This window comes from Alligator sinensis, unplaced genomic scaffold (assembly GCF_000455745.1).
Source record: "Alligator sinensis unplaced genomic scaffold, ASM45574v1 scaffold201_1, whole genome shotgun sequence".
NCBI lineage: Eukaryota > Metazoa > Chordata > Crocodylia > Alligatoridae > Alligator > Alligator sinensis.
This window is the reverse complement of record NW_005842661.1, coordinates 12013-27728: the sequence shown is the minus strand read 5'-3', so window position 1 is coordinate 27728 and position 15716 is coordinate 12013. Positions and strand designations below refer to the sequence as shown.

General features: G+C 46.5%; 1 protein-coding gene across 1 annotated transcript in view; it reads left to right on the top strand.

The window, feature by feature from the left end:
* Nucleotides 1-4762: 4762 nt before the first annotated feature.
* Nucleotides 4763-15716, top strand: part of LOC102376737 (heat shock factor protein 5-like) — a gene marked incomplete at its 3' end in the record, with an annotated part of 19917 nt that continues 8963 nt past the window's right edge. Inside the window, exon 1 of the mRNA XM_006033800.1 lies at nt 4763-4858. Within this exon, the coding sequence (XP_006033862.1) occupies nt 4763-4858 (96 nt within the window). The remainder of the gene's footprint in view (nt 4859-15716) is intronic.

Below are 15716 nucleotides of genomic sequence, written 5' to 3'. Positions count from 1 at the left end.
CCCCTGCCCAAAGGGCAGGAAGTCAGCTGGGGTCATAGGATCCCAGCAAGATAAGCATCCAGTTTGGTGGGGAAGGGATCAGGGGGGGCTCAGGGCACAGGCAGGGAAGGGCTAGGGGAGCAAGTAGGGCCAGTGGGGGTCCCCCCCATGGTCCCCTCCTCCAGCCCCTCAACCCCTTACTTACCAGCACTGGAGCCCTGCTGCTGGCACACTGCCTGCCCTGCATGGGTGGAGGGTAGGGGGGCAGGCAGGGGAGGGGGCCGGGTGGGGAAGGAATCGGGGGACTGGAGGAGTGGGTAGGGGATGGGGCCAGGTAGGGAATTTTTGCTCCATTTTTTTTGCTCCCTGGATATCCAGGGTTCTAATTTTATCCCCGCGCTGCAAACTTGCAGTGGGGGGAACCTTTTTCCATTCCGCACATGTCTCTTGCAGCATCTCAAAGGGGTTTGAGACCCTGCAAGAAGCACGTACGGGCTTGGCTGGATGTGCCCATAAGGTTTTAAGAAAAGGATTTGGTGCTCATTGCTTCATGTTTTCCATGTTCTACAATGGTGTTATAGAAGAGTGCACAATTTATTTAAAAACACTACTTGATCTCATTATATAGAATTTTAAAGTCTTTGACTTAGAAAGCTAGTAACTAAAATGCAATATACATGAACTATAATCATATTATCTGGTTGAATGTCAACATTATTTTTGATATATCAGATATAAGTGTAACTCCTAGTTCTGAAATAATTTAATTTCTAAAAATTCAAAGTAGCTATTTTGAAACCTGACTAGATTAGATATTCATATTAGCATAAGATACTACATTCACATACTTCGCCTGACGAAGGGTTTTTGAACCCGAAAGCTTGCTTAATAACTATTCTCCAACCATTTGGGTTGGTCTAATAAAAGATATCAAATTCACCCAAGGAACCTTGTCTGCCTATGTCCTTAGACCAACATGGCTACAACCTAAACCCCTGCTTCCATCAATTACTATCCTCTGGGTCCGACCACGGAGCCAATTTTCCAGCCAGTGGATCGTGTTGAGGATGGATCTCCTGAACAAAAGAAGTCAATGCAGTCACTATACTACTGCTCATTTAGTATTACTCATTGCACGCAATACTACTTCAGCAGTGAAAATGTAAAAGGAAGATCTACCTATTTCAGCCATTGTTTTATATCACAACAGCATTAAAAATGTGATAGTTCCATAAAGTAACAACTATATTTTTACTCAAAAATTTTTATGAGAATTCAAGTAGTCTAGAAGTCTACCTAAAAAATATGGACAAGGAAGACAGGCAGTCCTTAAGAAAGAAGTATGAAGTAAGAAAGTTTGCTAACCTGGAGATCCTGCATGTTCAGACGTATTCCATTCATAATCTTCAAAACAGCTGCCTCCTGAAAGGGAGCACTTTTCGTGATGTTTCATTCTGGCAACCAGGCCTTGAATTTCTTTGTTGCACTATAGGCAGTCCTCGACTTAGGACTTTTCGAGGTACGACATACAGCACTTACAACCTTTATAAATTGACACCATGTTTGGAGGTTTTGACACAGGTTTTGAATTTACGACGCTGGATACAGCTGCATCCAGCTGGTAAGTCTTAAAGGGGAGGGAGGAGGGAAGGGGCATGGGGGTGCAGATCAACACCCCCGCAGCAAAGCAGGGATTTGGGGCTGGAGCTGGGGCTAGGACAGGGGCTGGGGCAAGCAGTGCCCAGCTGGGGCAAAGGGGCGTGGGATGAAGGCACGGCTTGTCCAAGGGGTGCGGGGGTGGGCACTGCTCCTGCCACTCATCCAGGAGGGCATAGGGAGGGGTGCCTCCGGATCTGTGTGGGGCAGGCAGGGCCGGGGCTGCACTGCACTGCGCTCGGTGGGCATGGTAGCACTGGGAGTGGGGGCTATGTCCTGCCACTGCTTGCCCAGCTGGGGTGGGGTGGGTGTGGGACAGAGCCACTGTGCTGCTTCCAGATGAGCAGCGCACAGTGGCATGAGCCACCCCACCGTACCTCCCAGATGAGCCACGGCTCTATCCCACACCTGCCTCACCCCAGCTGGGCAAGCAGTGGGAGACATGGGCGGGGGGGAAGCATGTGCCTCCAGATTGGGCCAGGGAGGGCGATGGAGCAGAGGCTATGGCGGGGGGGCTGCAGCCACCCAAAAATTTGCCATAGCCCCTGCTGCCCACCCGGAGGGCAGCATGGTGCAGCCCCAGCCTCACCTGCCCCATGCATATCCAGAGGCACATGCCCCCACCCCCCATCCCTGTGCCCTCCTGGACGAGTGGTGGGAGCAGAGGCAGGAGCCACCACATGAGCAGCTCCCACCAGTGGCACGCAGAGGCAGGACTCACCCCCATGCACACCCCTCGGACGAGCTGCAGTATTAATACCCATTCAATGGGACAAGGTTGTCCTGATGGAAGCATTATGTGGGGTTGCCTCTGCCACCCTCAGGAGTTAACTATCCCTATAGAGACTTCCAAAGTCAATTTCATAAATCAGGTGTGTTTTTAGAATTAATTTTCAAACCAGATAACTTTCTGGCTTAATTCATAAGCCACGAAGACTGTAGTCGAGTCCAAAAGATGTACTCTAATTCATCTGTGAACCCCAAGTCCGGCACCCTAATCACTTCAACTTCAATTGCAATCGATTATGAGTAGAAGAGCCGAATCCACTTGGGTAATTTTCTTCACAGATTTTGTCAATATCAATATCAATTATATCTTCAAATCAATTTATATGTACATATAAATCAAATACGTTAGCCTCTTATGATAGAGCTGGGCTACTAAATTAAAATATAAACAAATAATCTTCTGACCTCTCAAAGTATTGCAATGTATGATCAGTCACCTGAGGTTTTTGAAGGGAGAGGGAAGCCAAAAGAAAAAGAAAAGAAAGGTGTGACCCCAGCACTCACAGTTCTGCACAAAGTGGGATGCCCAACTTATGTGCCCCTTACACACTCCAGTTGGCATGCAAGGTCCAACACTCACCTCGGCCTTCCCCTCCAAAGGCCTTTGGGGTTAAGAACCCTCTGGGTTCTTCATCTGTAGTTCCAGGTGCACTCTCTCTGTGCCTGTTCTGGGTTCGCTGCTCTAACGGAGCTGTGGGGCTCTCAGGTCTGCCTATGCTCAGTTCTGTCGCTTCTCAGATCTGATGGTCCAGGTGCAGTTTTATGACATCACTCCCTGCATGCCCGCCGATGCGCAAGGAGCATGCACTCTTAAAATGGGGCTGCAGCTGTGTACACTGCTCCATTTCATGGGAGCCTGCACCTGCAGGTAATTTACGCCTGTCACCAGCACTTACCAGGCATGGGTTGCATTTACCTGCAAGATCACGCACCATACAATTGAGGAGATCCAGCTGGCATGTGGATGGGGTGTAAGGGAGAAGGAGCCCCAAGGAACACTCATAGTGACAGCATACTCAAAGACAGTGCATCACCTATTTTTTTAAACCTCCCTTTTTTTTTCTTTCTATCAAGATATGACAGGCAAGTAGAGGGAGATCCCCTGAGGGAAGATGCGCGAGGTATCAGGCTGTTAGTGCAGTAAGATCACAGAGCTTACACAGAGCAGTCAAAGCTGGCCTGTCATCTGCTTCACCAGCATAAGCAGGTACAAATTTCTTGAAACTTTGCACTTTTAGAGGGAGGTGAGGGTTTGACTCTGTGTACAAAAACTTGCAAAGAGACAATAAGCTGATGGGTAGGTTTTCAGGTCTGTTATCTCTTATCTCATATACTGCTGTTAACAAGGATGTTATCTCTGGAGACACAAATCCACAGTTTGAGAACTGAAACTAAGCATCACAGAGATGCTTAATGGGATCTTCCAGACAGAGCGCTGAGTCCCATTGGATAGAGTGGTTTTCTTTAATCTTTACAAATCTATACAGGAGGCTCTGGGAGCCCCATAAAATTGGGCCCCTAATATAGTCCATGGCCTGTTGTGACCTATTTATAAAAAAATTCTAAAAAGGTTACATGAATATATTGTCTCAAGTAGTATATAATTAGAAGTTATAATCCCTATTCCATGATGATATCTTTGAGCACTAACATATCTTAAATTAAAACTATCTTTATATAGTTTTATTATTTTAAAAAAGCATTTTAACAAAAAAAATCAAAAAATAAGATTCATTTTTTTAATCCATTTTTTTTATTTAAAAAAATCATTGATTTTTATCTACTTTGTATATACTTAAGTTAAAATTACCACACCAGTGTTAAGGTTTTTAGGTAGAACTAAGGACAGCGTGCAAAGCTGTGAAATAGAAGAGAGATATTACCAGAAATGGCTAACAAAAGATTGCAGAAGAGAGGATAGCTTGATTAATGGAACATCAAAACCATTAAAAAAGGAGAGAGGGTCATTAATGTGGAATGAAGAGGTATTATCAGGAGCCAGGTAGATTATAATGAGCTGTGAAGTCAATTGCCCCCCTCCTCCCCACCCCCAGCACTGCCTGAGTAGAAATGCCGCTGCGCCTCCCAGGCAGTTGCTTTTAAAGTTTGGGGAGAGCAGGAATCAAAGTGGGGGGTGCAACTGAATGACTGCACTCCATCTGGATTTGCCCCTGCTAGCTATCATAGTCCTATTTTTTGAACCAGTGTACTGGTTTGCCTTTCTCAGCCTTCAGGACACTTATTTCACATCATCTTTGTGCTTTCCAACAAAAAATACCTCAACTTTGTTGGAGACCAGGATCATTACAGATACAACGTCCTTCCATTCAGCCTCTTGATGGCGCTGAGAGTCTTTGCCAAAGTTTTTGTGGTGGTGGCAGTTCACCTTGGCATGAACAATATTGCTACCTACCTTTACTTAGATGGCTGGCTGGTGACGGGCAGTTTTTCCAAAGGAGGTTCTTCCAAACCTCCACATAACCCTGCATTTTTTGCACACCCTATGCATAAAGTTGAACACCCGGAAGTTTAATTTAGTCATGGCTCATCAGCTAAAATTTGTTAAGGCCATCTGGGCCTCTGTCACCCAAATCTTACTTGCTACAAAACTGATTCTAGTCCTTGCTGGGTATCATTGTGCAGGTGGTCATCACCTTCATCAACTTGATGATAATGATCAGAATCTCCCTATCCATCCTGAGTCACATTGCCCTCCTACACCTGGCTGATGCCATCTGCCAGACTAGACCTTATATCAGGGGTGGGCAAAATGGCAGATCTGGCAGGCAGCCAGACTCCATTTCTCAGCAGCTCCTGCTGTGTCACTGTGGCTGGTTTCCATGGAGATCCCAGTAGTGGTGCCATGAATGCACGGGGCTGGGGTTTCCATGGAGAATGGAATAGAACACACATGATCCACGTGCAAAATGTAGATTCTTGAACCTCATGCTTACCTGCCACCTAGCCCTGGAGATATTTCAGTTTTCATGTTAAAATTCTAGAGATGCATAAAGTTCTGCTTCTGAACATCCCCCAAAATACCTAGCCACTGCTTTCCTTCAAAATGTGAGTACTGCTGAATAGGGTCTCTCATCAAATAGCTCACTTGCTGGCTCATTAATCCAGGATGTGGAAGATGCAAACTCTTATATCCCCCTCTGTACCTGAGGGAATTCAGATTCACATCTCCCACCTCCGAGCAGAGGACTGGTCTGACCAGCCTGCTGTCAACTGTTTTGGGATGAAGACTCTCCACTTCTCTTGTTGAAGCAGTTTCATTTTGTAAGGAAGAATTAGATTAATTTGGCCAGAGGGTGGGAATAAACAAGAAATCCTCTCTCTAGTCTAGTGGCTAGGATGCTCAGCTGGGATGAGGGCACTCCGGTTGCTCCTCTAATTATTGTTTCTATGTTTTTAATCAATAAGTATTTCATATAAAGTGTTCCCAATGGTAGGGTGTAGCAGGCCACCTGGCTAGCCTGGCATTGCCAGGCTCAAATCAGTCCTTGAACCCTTGAATTTACCCCCTTAATCTGGTCCCAGCCATGGTCTTTCTCTAGGCTCTGCAGCACAAGTGATAATGCTCTGGGTTCTTCTGCACCACAGAGCTTGGGAGAAAATATAAATGGTCCACAATGAACACCAACAAGCATGGGTTAGTTCCCACCCTGTCCTCTCTCTCCTTCCTTGGAGAGAGCTGCCTTTCCACGCAAACAATTCCCCCTCTAGGTCCTCTCTCTCTTCCTCTTCCTGTCCCCTTTTATTTCTGGGTCAGCCACTCAGCTTCCTCTCATTTACTGATTGACTGAACCAGCTCCCCTTAGGTGGGCAGCCTGTTACTGGTTGGCTAATTGATCCAGGCTACAAGCCTGCAGTCTGTTACATTGGGCCTGTACATTCCTGAATGAGACAGATCTATTCACCAAGAAATCATTGAATCAACAAAAGGTGATGCTGTCTTGGACCTGATTTTGCCACGTACAGTAAACTGGCTAATTACATTAAAATGGAAAAAGTACTTTTTTACATAATGCTGATAACTTGTGAAATTCATTGGCACAGGAGAGTGTGGAGGCAGATAGCATAGGCAGATTCAAAAAGGGACTGGATAAATTCATGGATGATGGATCTAGTAATGGCTATTGAACAGAAAGATTAGAGATGGCACCTCTAAACCATCAGGCCCCCAGTGCTGCCTGTGGGTCTCACAGTGACTCATAGGCAGCATGCTGGGCATACCGGATGGTCCCAAATGCTGCATGCAGTGTTTGCTTCAGCTTGCATCCCAGAACTGTGGAGCAGCTTCTGTATTCAGCATAACCTCAGAGCAGCCATGTAATGTATGCAGCGGTGGCTGTGGCTCCAGAACTGTACAGTGTAGCCCTGCAGTGGCTGGAGCAGCCCTGACTGCCTGAGGCACCCACTCCAGCCACTCCATGACACATGCTGAATCTGGAATCGGGGGCTGGTCTGTGAATCCAGTCCAACTCACAAATTGGCCCTGCCCCAATCATGCAGCCTGTGGGGCCAAATGAGTTTGACACCTCTTCTCTATAGTATCTACTCCTAACACTGTCAGAGACAGGGTACTGGGCTATTGGACCATTGGCCTGACCTAGCATGGAACTTCTTATGTAAATTCATGTTTGGAATTATTAACTACTATGGTTTAATTCATTATAGTTCCAACTCCCCAACAGGGCTTCCCGCTTAATCAATTCCTGATAATTGGTCACAACTGGATAATTCATCGTTATTTACCTTCCCCTCGGCATGGTGAATTAACCAGTGCTTACTGCAATGAACGGATTATAAAAACCCTTTTTCTTCTTCTTCTCCTCTTGTTCTTGTTGTAAACTAGATGTTTTTTCAAAATCATGCGCAAGCAATGGCACTTTCTGCAGCCAGGTCCTCCTTTATACAGGTCTCACCAAAGAGCTGGCAGACAAACATGTGCTCCATATTAGTCTGCACTTTTGCATATATTGGGGTCATTAGAGTAGCCTCATTTGATCATTCATGCTTGTTTTTGATCTTCCAGTTTTGTGCACAGGCAATTCAGGCATCAACATGTTGGCCAGTCTAGATCACCCTTGTTTGAAGGTCATCCTGGGGTTCCAGATCCATTTCAGAGCACCTGATTCCATGTAATCTTTCCTCCCCTAACCTCATTCACACGCTATCAGCCGTGTCCAATGGTGCAACACTGGTCACAAAACTCTTTCACATTTTAAGCCTTTTAGTTACTTCTGTGTGACCACAGAGTGGATACCTGGAATCTTTGATCTGCTGTGATCTTTCTTTTTAACTCACTACCTTTCTTCTGATATCAGGTTGGTGCAATGCCAGCCAGTAAGTACAGGTTATCCTTTGGTGTTGGCTTTAGATATCTTGTTATTTTGTGACAGCTGTCATCTAGAACTGGTTCTATTTTCTTGGCATGAACTGATAGTTCCCATACTGGACATGCAGACTCTGCAGTGGAGTAACACAAGGCATTAGCAGTGGTTCATAATGTAGCTGGATTTACTCCCCACTTTGAGGTGACCAACTTTCCAAGTATGTTGTTGCAGGCACTGACTTTCCCTTTAGTCTTCTCTACATATGCTTTGAAGGTAAGCGTTCGGTCCAATGTAACCCCCAAGTGCACAGAGTTCAGGTAATTTGTCAGTGGGATTCCATCCCAGGTGATGTTTAATTTTCGCTTGGCTTCTCTATGGCATAGGTGAAAAGCTATAATCTGCATCTTGGCTGGGTTGACGCAAAGCTGCTGCTTACTGTAGTAAACTGAAAGGTTGCTCAGTGCACATGTCAGTCTGTTCCCAACAGTGGCAAAATCCTTCTCTTCTGATATGATGCATAGATCATCAGTATGCATGAAGCTCCTTGTATTATTTTGTATTAGTTGGTCATTGGTATACAGGTTAAAAAAGATCAATGTTAGCATGCTACCCAGTGGAAAGCCATTAAGTTGTCGTCTCCAGTGGCTCCTTTTGTTACACAGTTCTGTGTAAAAACATCTATTCTCCAAAAGAGATCAGATGGGCTGCACTGGGTGGTAGTCATGCATCATATTGTAGACTTTGGCAGATTTTTGGGGGCAGATTATGAAGTAGATACAAACTGTTTGAATCATGTTAACTGCAACTTTAAATGAACTGGAAGGGGAAAATTTTCTACCATTAGGAACCAAAACCAGTAGTAGGATTTGAACTCATGGGGTGCCTATACATAAGCTGGGAGGCTGCTCCAATGCCCTGTAATCACAGCGGATCGGAGCAGACTCAATTAATCAAGTCTGCTGGAGCATGGTAATTACTGTGCTCCAGCCAGCCTCCGCATCTCATGTATCAGTGTCCCCATGCTTCAAAATGGCAGCAGGGGTGCTTTAACTAAACTTCATTTGATGAGCTTTTTATAAATTGCCCCTGCCGCCATTTTGAAGTGTGGGGACAATGATACATGAGATACTTCGGGCACTTTAAATAGAGTGGCTCTCGGAGCCACTAGTGCCCCTCCCCCCTCCCCCACACTCCTGGAATGTGTAAAAACACCCATGAGTTTCCTATTCATCTTGCAGCTGTCAGTTGAGCTGATACACTTTGCTAGCATCTTGTTCACCAACTTTCTAGGCTGGAGAAAACAAGGAATAATTTCTCCCCTTTACAGAGACTTCCAGCTCAACAGAACTGAATAACCACAGAAAAGACCCTATTTACTACTGACCACTGAAAAACACATTTCGTCAAACACAATAAGCCATAGGCTTGTACTGTATGCAAGGAGCTCCTTACTATCTCCTTATGATATGCTTCCTGGAGCACATTGTAATTGTGAATGCAAGAGCTTCCCTAAACCTTAGAAAAGTGGTTCTCAACCTTTTTAGACTCAAGTCACCCCTCTAAAAATGCAGCTAGACCTAACCCTATACAAGGAAAAGCTACTTGATCTCAAGTTCAAACCAGTAGATGTGTAGAAGTTGCTTTCTTTGCCATTTAAAGTATTTTATTCCAGTGACTTAACAGAAGTGCAGAGCTTTACAACACTTTAAAAATGGGTACAGCACTTAACCGTTGTTAAATGAAGTATTACATTTGAAGTGCTGTACTTTACAGCACTTTAGCAACCTACAGAGCTTTAAATAACTTCTGCATGCTGGTCAAATTTCTGACCAGTGGAGAAGCCCCAGGAGGCTGCAGAGTACCCCTTGCCTCCTAGCCTGAAAGCTCAGAAACTACACCCTTCCTTCCCCACTGCTCCCTGACTAAACACTGCACTGCGCTGGGAAGAGCCTGGTGCAGCACCCAGCCCGCAGCTGCAGCCCACCCCTCCTACAGGTCTGGGGGCACACTCCCCCCCCCAAGCCCTCCTGGGGTGTGTGCAGCAGTGGGAGTTGATCCCCCTCCCTGCACCTCCTGGACAAGCTGTGCCCTGCCCCACCCCGGCTGGGCAATGCATACCCCAGCCCCTGCCCCTCTCCTCCCTCATCACGGGGGGTGCTTATCTGCCCTCCCCATGCCCCTTCCCTTCCCTTCCCCCTCCCCTTCCACCACAACAGACTTACTAGCTGCACGCAGCTCTTCACGCTGCCGGGTTGTGCTGCTCGCTGCCCACATGCTGCATTGCGACCGCACATACACACAGGCATTTATCGGCCAAATTATCGGCCACTTCAGGCTGATTTCAGATATAGTCAATTTTCTTTATAGCAGTGGTGATCCAATATTGGACCGATGTATCGGTGCACCTCTAGTGTTGTGGCAGACTTTCCAACAGGAAAGACACAAGAGCTGCTTGTACACAACATGAGATTTGCCCTTTAAGGTGCTGCAATTGGATTTCTGTTTGCATGAGTGGGATTTCCCGCAGCTTTAAAAGTCTGTTCGGTGCGTTAAAGTAACACTGCTGTGGATGTAGTTTAGTTTGTGTCGCCACCAATTACTTTGTCGCATCTATGGACTTGTTGCATGCAAAACAAAGGCACTCAAACACTTATAATTACCTTCTTTTCCCACCAGGTGGTACTGGGCTATTTCTGTAGTTCAGTCCTTTGTCCACTAGGTGCTGTTTTGGATTGGTACTGGTTTTTGGCCCCTGCTCATCCCTGCCCCTTCCACTCCCACAGCTGAGTGCAGGCAGGGCACAGTGTGGAAGGCATCTCACTTCCTCTGTCCTGTACCAGAGCAGTAGTTAGTACTTGTACAGAAAGAAAAAAATGGAGGAGCAACCCAGTACATTGCCAACGCACACTGTGGTGTACTACCCCCTGGTAGTGGTTGTGCCCATACCACCGCTACCATCGCCGCCACCACCAGCAGTTTTGTATGTGCTTCCCCCCCACCCCCTGCACCCAGCACAGTGTTCTAAATTGCAGAGCACAGCGGCAGCAGCATCACAAGGGTAAGTGCACAACTGATGGGGTGTGGCACCCCTACTTAATACTTTAATATTTCAGAGGTACCTTTCCTATTTCTTATAATTGCCATTGCTATTCCAGAAACACGACAATTAGTGCAGGCGGACGTTGCATGCCAGATGTGTACCCCAGGATATGCAGCATCCTGGGTGATATATAGGTAATGTCAGAAATATCCCACCGACTTTGTAGCCTCTATAGGGGGGAGGGAGTTGAAGAGTGGTATTTGAACTGTGGACCAAAACACATCCTCTTCTTTCTTCCCCTGCAGAAGACTTTAGAGATCAGAAATTAAAAGGAATGAATGAATGAAAGGAGAGCATAACAACAGTACAAGAAATAGAAGAACAGTAAATAATAAGGAATAGAAATAGATATGCATAGGCAGCCATAGTAGTATCAATAGTTATTAATGTTTAACTAGTTTATATGGCGTATAAGTGAATACATAGTGTGTGAATAATAACTAGTTTATAAATAGTATGTTTAAATAATTTATATAGTGTATACATAAATAGATAAGTAAATAGTGTATAAATGATAAATAGTGTATAAATAGTAAAGAAATAGATACAGGGGTACAGGGAAGAAAAATCTCGACTGTTTTTCTACTAACTTAACAATTTTATTTTATTTTTTAAATAATTACTTATTTTTCATGAGAATAAATCATGTGAATGCACCATCATTGTAATGTTGAAGTAAAGCTTTGAAATTCATATAGTTCCTTCCTAATCTCTTTAACAGGTTCTTTGCTTCCATTTTTCTGAGCAGGGACCAGGGTATCCCCCTCACTGGGATCCCGGACGGATCCAGGTGAGGCACAGCCAGGCCCAGGATGAGTGAGGACCTAATCAGGGAACTTCTGGAGGGACTAGATGTGTTCAAATCAGCAGGTCCTGACGATCTCCACCCCAGAGTGCTTAGGGAACTGGCAGAGGTCATTGCAGGACCCCTGGCACAGCTTTACAAACATTCGTGGTGCTCTGGCGAGGTGCCAGAGGACTGGAAAAGGGCCAACGTGGTTCCCATTTTCAAAAAAGGGAGGAAGGAGGACCCAGGAAACTACAAGCCCGTTAGTCTTACCTCGGTCCTGGGGAAGCTCTTTGAGAAAATTATCCAGGTGCACATCTGCAAGGGGCCGGCAGGGGAGATTATGCTTAGGGGCAATCAACATGGGTTCATTAGAGACAGATCCTGTCAGACCAACCTGGTGGCCTTCTATGACCAGGTCACAAAATCCATGGACGCAGGGGTAGCAGTGGGCCCGCCTGCACCCAGAGAGTGGTGGTGGACGGGTCATTTTCAACCTGGAAAGATGTGGGCAGTGGGGTCCCCCAGGGCTCAGTCATTATTGATTCCAAGATGAACATGGGCTGCCAATGTGGTGACGCGGCCAGGAAGGCTAACCGCACCTTGTCATGCATCCATAGATGCATCACAAGCAGGTCCAAGGAGGTGATCCTCCCCCTCTATGCGACATTGATCAGGCTGCAGTTGGAGTACTGCATCCAGTTCTGGGCACCGCACTTCAGGAGGGATGTGGACAGCATCGAGAGGGTCCAGAGGAGGGCCACTCGCATGATCAGGGGGCAGCAGGGCAGGCCCTACAAGGAGAGGCTATGAGACCTGAACCTGTTCAGCCTCCACAAAAGAAGGCTGAGAGGGGATCTGGTGGCCGCCTATAAACTTGCCAAGGGGGACCAGCAGGCAATGTTCTCCTGAGCACTACTGGGGCTAACAAGGAGCAATGGCATAAGTTGACTGAGAGTAGATTCAGGCTAGATATCAGGAGGCGCTACTTCACTGTCAGAGCGGCTGGGAGCTGGAACCAACTTCCCCTGCCCCTGCCCTGGGGGTCTTCAAGGGGAGGCTAGACAGCCACCTAGCCGGTGTCATTTGACCCCAGCATCCTTTCCTGTCCATGGCAGGGTGTCAGACTAGATGATCTGCTTAGGTCCCTTTTGACATTATCAACTATGAAACTAGGGTGTAGCGTGTTTTTTTTTCATAGGCAGATTGGCATGGCAGTCCATGTGGTTTTGGGGTGGGTAGGAGAGGTGATGACTGCGCCTTAGTGTGGGGATCCCTTGCTTGGGGGTGTTTTAGGATTGATGGGATTACTGGAAGACAGCAGCAGGGTGGATGGATATGGGAAGTTCAATGCTTGTGTTACCCCCAGTCCCAATGTATAGGGACCCTGGCAAACCAGACTTCTGAGGGGTCAGCATGTGTTGGTAGCTTTCCAAGAAAGACTACCTCCTCGTCCCTTCCCCACACAGCACCCTATCCCAAACAACACAAGAAACGGCGGCAATACTGCCCCAGGGGAGAGCCGGAGAGAAGGCTTAACTTTTGAAAGAAGGCAATTGGCAACTTCTCAGGCTATCATGAGCCTATGCTCAGGTTTTGTTTTTTGCATGGCCTCCACCACACCCACCCCCTGCCCACGTGACTCCCCAGCTTGTGTGGTGGGGACAGTTCATCCTGCTGGCTGTCCTTGCAATGCCTGCCAGATCCCCTGCGCACACACCTGCGTGTAGGCATGCTGGGCAGTGTGTGGTTGTCACCAGGTAGTGGGTGGAGCAGGGGGGCTCAGTGTTCCCGCTGGGTGGGGGGTCAGCTCTCCTGGGCATGAGGATCCCTGGAAACCTAGGAATCTTAATCCACCTCTACACCACCTCCAAACAACTCCCCACCCCAATCTGCCATGCTGCTGATGCTCAGCTTGAGCATTCGTCCCTGTCTGCTGTTTCATATGAGGATACAAAAGATAAGAGGCAGATCGTTCATTATAGTCTTTTACATGAAAATCCTTTAATGTTTTATTCACCCTTTTCATGAGTTACTTAACTTTGTAGAAATCCAAGCATAGATGTATTCACGGTTCCACTCAGCCCCCCCCTGCAGCAGAACATTCAGCAGACGGGGAACCCAACACCATTTGGGCATTTGGGCACCATTTGGTATCCCCGTTTGTGGCAGGCACCCGGCAGGGGGGAGTCAATTAACGGGGGGGGGGGGGGATGAGGAAAAGACATGTAACTGGAGCACCATTTTAATGTTGAAATACAGTTTAGAAATTCATAGTTCCTAAATTGACTTCTTTTCTTTCATAGGCAGACTGGTGGGCAGGGGGGTGATGCTGACAATGAGCAGGCAGGCAACTCCATACTTTGTTCTACATTCACATTTGCATGACTTAATAGCTTTTAGTCACAACTAGCAGGGAATGGTTATAGTATGTTAACTAGAGCAATAAAGACTTATTTTTGTTAATTCAAAAATTACAATTTCTGTAAGTTGAGTTCTCAATGTTTGGGATCTGTATTCATTTTTTGACTTTTGAGAGTCAGCTGTATTTTTCTGAAGTACTGTATGAGGTCTTGCATTGTATTTTTCTGTTTGTGTTTGCATTTTTGTGTGCACACGATTTGTGTAGTTTCCTTCGTGAAACTAGTCGATTCCTTCACCAGCACCTTGACACTGGCAGCATTTGACCTTGAATCTTTATATTTGTTTTTTTCTTCATGTTGTGTTTGTGTTTTTTGTGTTTGTTTTCATGCTTTCTGTCCTTGTGTTTGTAATTTTTCCTTGTTTGTGTGACTGCATGCTTTCAGAATGCTTATTTATACCAATAGTTGCTTCATCAGAACATATGGAAAATGTAGTTAGTCCTTATACAGAAAGAAAAAAATGGAGGACCAAGCCAATACCTGCCCAACCCTCATGCAGTTTGGTGTACTACCCCTGCAGTTGTGGTGGTGCACATACCACCACCACCACCTCCAGTCTCTTGTGTTCCACCCCCAGCCCCTGTGCCCAGTCCCCTGCTCAAAACCAGGCAACGGGGAAGAGAGAGGGCCTTCACCCAACCACCTCTGATGCCAAGACCCACCATGCAGTAGGGAAGAGGGCCATTACTAAGATGGAATGCTTATTTATAGCAAGTTGCTTGATCAGAATGTATGAAAAGTTGGAACCTCAACTAGAAACAGGAGCTGATACCAAGCAGGCAGTAGGAAGGAGGGCCTTTGCCCACCACCCCAGGTGCTAAGACCCGTGAGGCAGTGGGGAAGAAGGGGGGCCAAACTATGCATGTCATGGCATTGAGAAGGTTAATTTTTTAATGCACTTTTTACTACTCTTAGCAGCGCTAATCATCACGCTCAATTTTTTTTCCCGGTATTATCTAAGGATGATACTTAGTTCCGGTTTGGAGGCAGGCAGGAATACTAGTAGCGATGGGCACCTGCCAGCAAAACTCATTGCCAGCTGAGACAATGCAACTGTGAAGGAAGTGGCATCATTCTCATGCTTCGTAAGTCTTCTGCGGCAGCTGTGGCTGTTGTCACCAGCGGGAGCAGCAGCCAGCATAACAATTGGAGCTGAAAGGGAAGGAATTTGGAGGGGAATAGACAGAGCATAGGAATTTTTATTGGAAAATTACCATGAAGTGCCTTCTGCCCTGAACTCATGTACACTATTCACTGGCTAGCAAAGAACCTACAAGCAGTGAAGGAAGCTGTAGCAAGCAAGCTGGGGCTAAGTGGGTGGCTACTGCCCAGCCTGGGGGAAGGGAAGGCTAGTTAATGGCCAAGGAAGAGGTGGCGGGCTTGTGCCCCCTGGAAATGTGCGCTGCCACTGCGGGCCCTCATGCTGTGCATGAAATCCACCCACCCTTTTTACTTCAAAGTTGAAGTAAACAATGCACCCCCCCACCCTCAGGGCACAGCCTAGTGTCAAGTATCACTTACCAATGTATAAAGATGCCAGTTGTGGAGGACATCGCAATATCCTTTTTCAACTCCCACATCGCAAAGCAGCTCTCATTCTACACTTGACTGCTGCACTGCACCTCACTTCAGCCTCACTC